The sequence below is a fragment of the Engraulis encrasicolus genome, chromosome 14 (genome assembly GCF_034702125.1).
Source record: "Engraulis encrasicolus isolate BLACKSEA-1 chromosome 14, IST_EnEncr_1.0, whole genome shotgun sequence".
NCBI classification, from domain to species: Eukaryota; Metazoa; Chordata; class Actinopteri; order Clupeiformes; family Engraulidae; genus Engraulis; species Engraulis encrasicolus.
In genome coordinates this window covers 25,001,600-25,006,753 of record NC_085870.1, presented here as the reverse complement: position 1 = coordinate 25,006,753, position 5,154 = coordinate 25,001,600, and the positions used below count along the sequence as shown (strand labels likewise).

The following is a 5,154-nucleotide window of genomic DNA, read 5'->3' as shown; positions in this document are numbered from 1 at the left end:
CGCACACTGTGGACTACGTCTGCCGCCGCCGCCGCCGCAGAGATGAAATGATGGGGGGTGACACCCGGAAGGAAGTGGGTGATGCATGGTTAGAGGAAGGGGGAGAAGAAGAAAGATAAGTGCCAGGAAGAAGGCGAGAGGATGAAAAGGCCAGGAGGAGGAGGAGGAGAAGGATGGGTGGGGGGGGGGGTAGGATGAGTGTAAGAAGGGGCGGAAATAAGAAGTAAAAAAAGAGAAAGACAGGAAGAGAGAAAGAATGGTGGTGGAAGTTGACATGAAAGGAGCCAGAGGGAGAGATGGAGAGATAGAGGCGCGAGAAAGAGGAGAGCAGTCAGGAGGAGGAGGAGGAGGAGGAGGTGAAGAAGAAGGCTGCGGAAGGGTGGTAGTGGTGGTGGTGGTTGTGGTGGCAGGAGGAGGAGGAGGGATGATGTCAGTCCTCGGGAGGCAGCCAGAGAGCACAGCAGAGTGTCAAGAGAAGGAGAAGAGAGGACAGCGGGAGACGGCTTAGCGGCACTGCTCCCGAGCCCCGTGCACCCATGCCTGAAACAGAGACAAGAGACACAGGTCCTTTAGAGCACACAGAAACCACAGTATGGAGCTTAAAGACACACAGAGAGACACAGGTGTTTAGTACGGAGGTGCACACAGAAAGACACAGGTGTCATCGATTCTTACAGTGAAGCAAGTCTGCACTGCAGAGACACAGTGACAATCGTCAGTACATCCGGTAAAGAGACACACATACAGAACAAGGACACAGGTGTTTAATGCATGGCTTTAGAGCGTTTTTTTTTAGACCACAGAGCGCTAAAGTAGGTCTTGAGTCCACAGACACACAAAGTCATAAATAGAAAGAGACGGCCGCCTCTGATACACAGAAACAGCTCTTAATGACACATTGAAATTCCACAAGGACAGAGAAGTTCAGTCCTGCAGCACACAGAGACACAGACGCCTCAGTGGCAAAGGTCTTCAGCACACAGACTCACGGGTCTTCAAGACACATCATACACAGTATGTCTCTAGCACAGACCCTGAGGCTATTTCCCCCGCTCTTTTTGTTCATAGTGGAGGACGGATGGGGAAAAAAACATTCTTCATTTCAAGGCTCTTAAAGTCTCAATACGCTGACATCCAACAGTAAATCAGTGCACAATACTGAACTCACCAGCCCCCCAAATACCTGCATTATTAATGGCTTTGTGAACGGGAAAAGCCATTAAAGGATTTGGAGATGATAAGGCTTACATCACATGCACATGAGAAAGCAAGATTTTTTCCCCCGCAGCACGAGGGAGACAAGAAAAAAAATGTGGAAGAAAAAGCCAAAAAACGAGAGGAAAAAAAGGCCATTTCATTTTCACCCAGCAGAAGGAAGGAAGGCACTGTCTACTATTCGGCATGCTGCAGCGCTCGGCAGTCAACAAGGAATAATAACCCAGTGACAGAGATGGATTGCACCATGCATGAATTTCTAAAAAGGTCGGGTCTCTTGCATGAGCAAGGAGTATATTACACATGGTTGGGAAAGGAGGCAACGAGGCCAGAATAAATGTGCAATTTGGATGATTGAATCATCATTAAAAGCTTATCATTGCGGGACACAGGAGCACGGTTGTGGCACTGGGACGCTGGGACATTGGGAGTTGGGGTTGGGGTTGGAGCGGGGTGGGACGTTGGGATCTTTGGGCCCAGGTACAGTAGGAATGTAGGCTGGGGGTGAGGAGTAGCAGGCTTGTTTCATTAAGATGTTTAAAGAGCGTCACTGAAAACCAGTGTTGCACAGATACCGATACCAGTATCGGACGGGGCCCAGATACTGCACTAAAATGGTGGTATCGGTATCGGCGAGTACCAACAAATAGGCCACTGATACCATTTACAGATGTTTGTATGACACTTGAAAGTAGCCTTGAACTTAGTTATTTTATACAGTATAAAAAGTTCTACTGGATTTACTTTGTACAATATTAGTCTTTTTCCTGTTTCACAAAGGTAGGCAGCAGCCTGACAAAGCCATGATAGCAATGATGTTACATCCAAGTAGTAGCCTATGCAGCTCTTCATATATACAGTATACTGTATACAAATTTCAAACAGAGTAGTATCGTCATGGTATAGGTATCGTCCAATACTGCAGTTGGGTATCGGGTATTGGTATCGGGGACAAAAAATGGTATCAGTGCAACACTACTGAAAGCTAGCCAATATACTGTTCTGTACCTCACAACATTTTCACCTTAGGAAAATGGAGTGATAATATCCAATTAATTAGAGCTGCCAGTTCCTGACCATGAACCTCACCCTAAACCTAATAGGCGTCAGACCCCTGTGAGACAATGCATCCAAAGCAGGTAGAAGTTGCAACCAGTGGCATAGACATAGACATAAATATACACGTCGCTATTTTCTACGTTTTGCTGAAGCTAGTCATTAATACCTGTATCGATTCAAAAATGGATGCTTTTTGGTGTCATTAGAAAAAAATGTACCTAATTGTATCTAAAAACGCACGCAATAACAATGGCACTAGTTTGTGAGTTATTTGGAGACCAGCAAAACTCACTCAGTTTGTGTATGTGAATGGGCTCACTCCCCATACCCTCGCCGCCCTCACTCAGCGTGCGTATCTCGATGGCGTAGTTGTCGTTGGATGACAGCGTGAGCTCCGCCGTGGTTTGATCTGTGGTGATGGCGTTGGCGTCATTATGGCGATGTCTGCGGCACACAACCTGGGTGACAGAGAAAAAAGACAACAACAAAATAAACAAAAAAAATAGTGAATATATATAAATAAACCACAACATCATCGATTTTGGTGGTAAGGCATAGATAATGCATTCAGTGCGGTTCAAAGACAGGTGGCGGTGCTGACAGTGGTGTTGTTTCTTGGCAGCGAGGTTGGGGTTTGTGGAGGGAGAGAGTGAGAGAGTACACAGGGGGTTGGAGAGTGCTGAGCTGAGCCTGAGGCTGTGGCTCTCTCTCCTCCAGGCCTTAGGAGAACTCCCTCGCTGTGAAAAAGCATTAATTCCACACATTAAGCACCATGACTCCCGAGTATTATGACCGCGAACGGCGGCATAGAGTCTAGCACCTCCACCACCGTCCCTGCGGAATAACCGCTGGCCACTCCACACTCCATCACTGTAATGGTATCTCTGCTCGGACAGTAAAAATAGTATATGGGAGGGGAGATATTCTGCATCTCAGCATGCGGAGACATAAAAACAAATACAACAACAGAGAGAGAGAGAGAGAGAGAGAGAGAGAGAGAGAGAGAGAGAAGAGATACAGAGAGAGATACAGAAAGTGAGTGAGAGGGGGAGGGCAGAGATAGTGAAGGGGGTGTTCGAGAGAGAAAGAGAGAGAGCGAGACAGAGAGAGAGAGTGAGAGGAATGACAGAGTGAGTGACTTAAAGAGGGAGAGACAGAGACAGACAGACAGATAGAGTGAGAGATAGAGAAAGAATGAGAGAGTAGTAGAGTAGAGTAACTTTATTCATCCCCAGGGGGAAATTCAAGAATGAGAGAAAAGTTGAGAGAGACAGACCAAGAGAATGAGACACACAGAAAGAGGGACAGAGAGATATGGGGCATAACACTCACCAGATATCCCGTGACCTCCGACTCAGTGTCCAGCGCTATAACAGGGTCCCAGTGAAGGGTAAGCTGGGAGCCAATCAGGGTCCACTTTACATTCAGCGGAGGCTGCCCAGGGGCTGAGTCACAGAGAGAGAGAGAGAGAGAGAGATGGAGAGAGAGAGAGAAAGAGAGAGAGAAAGAGAAAGAGAGCGTTTGAATATTGTTTGAGTCGAGAGGTAAGAAGACCAAGACCATGCATAATAGTATGTGCACTGAATGAAATAAGGGATTATTATTCCTTCATGCGCCTTACTGTATGCTTTTCCCCCCAATATGTGTCATTTCACCGATTTCCATAGGTCAAATAATGTAATGTGAACTACATCAATATTCATACGTGGTGGTGTGTACTTAAAGCTGTATTATCCACGAGCAAAGCTTCTTCACTGACGTAGCTGGCCAGAATCGTTCAGTCCCTGTCAAAGTATGCAATTTAAAGAATTTACAAGCATTTATCATTATGTTCTTTCACTTTCCCTTCATCGATATGCTTAAGGATGGAAATATAGTCAGTGTTAGGTATGTGGAGTGCAAGCATTGATGCTGCATCCTCTTACACACTTCGGTGCACTAATTGATTTTTAAATATTGTGACACTCTTTGTTAAGCTGTACCTAATCGATGTAACAGAGACAATTAAAAAGAAAATGTCCTCACTGTTTTTACCATGCAATGATAAATATTGTGACACACTTCGTTAAGTTGCACTTAATTAGTATAATTGAGCCATGTAAAACAGTCTAACGCAATAGAATGTTCCCAATAGAATGTGCTTTTGTCTTGCATTGTTACTACTACACACAAAGACTATATCCTTACACATTACAGTTTCATATCTAACAAATTAAAGTGTTCCCTGTGTTACAACATAATGTTATATGTTGTAATTCACTAATAGGTACAGCTGTGGTTTAATGGTTAAAGGTGGGGTTGCAGGTTAACCATTTTAAGAAAATGTACCATTATGACATCACGTTGGGGGTTCTGCAGGCTCATAGGAGTCTATGTAGAACCTTAGAATCCTGGGGGAGTTCCCCCAACGTGATGTCATACCTGCAACCCCACCTTAAGGAGTTGGACTTTAGATCACAGGGTTGCATGTTCAATTCCCATCCTTACCTTTCCCTTGGCTGAAGTGATCTTGAGCAAGGGTAACAAAAAATCTGTAACGTCAGTCATTATGTTTGCATCACAATAAAATAACTTAAGAATATCTTGAGATGCCAGGGCTGTAGTCAAGTCCACCATAGTAGAGTCCAAGACAAGTCCAAGACCAGAAAAGTCAAGTCCGAGACAAGTCCGAGTCCAAAGAGGTTCGAGTCCGAGACAAGACCGAGTCCAAAAAGATTAGAGCCCAAGTCAAGTATGGACTCGGGCCGGACTCGAGTACTACAGCCCTGTTGAGTGCTCCAGTAATTGCTGGCCTAGTCTTTCTGAAGTGGACCAGTTTACTTTCCGTAATCCGCATGAACGTTGTGTTGTGATGTGAAAGAGAGACTCACGTGGTTTCTT

General features: G+C 45.2%; 1 protein-coding gene across 1 annotated transcript in view; it reads right to left on the bottom strand.

Moving 5' to 3' along the window:
* Positions 1 to 349: 349 nt before the first annotated feature.
* The window catches only part of cntn3b (contactin 3b), a 107,479-nt gene continuing 102,674 nt past the window's right edge, over positions 350 to 5,154 (bottom strand). The window contains exons 20-23 of the mRNA XM_063215280.1: positions 5,145 to 5,154; positions 3,607 to 3,719; positions 2,567 to 2,732; positions 350 to 540 (exon numbers count right to left, since the gene is read on the bottom strand). The exon at positions 5,145 to 5,154 is cut by the window's right edge and continues 177 nt beyond it. Coding sequence (XP_063071350.1) covers positions 431 to 540; positions 2,567 to 2,732; positions 3,607 to 3,719; positions 5,145 to 5,154 — 399 coding nt within the window. The 3' untranslated portion in view covers positions 350 to 430. The remainder of the gene's footprint in view (positions 541 to 2,566; positions 2,733 to 3,606; positions 3,720 to 5,144) is intronic.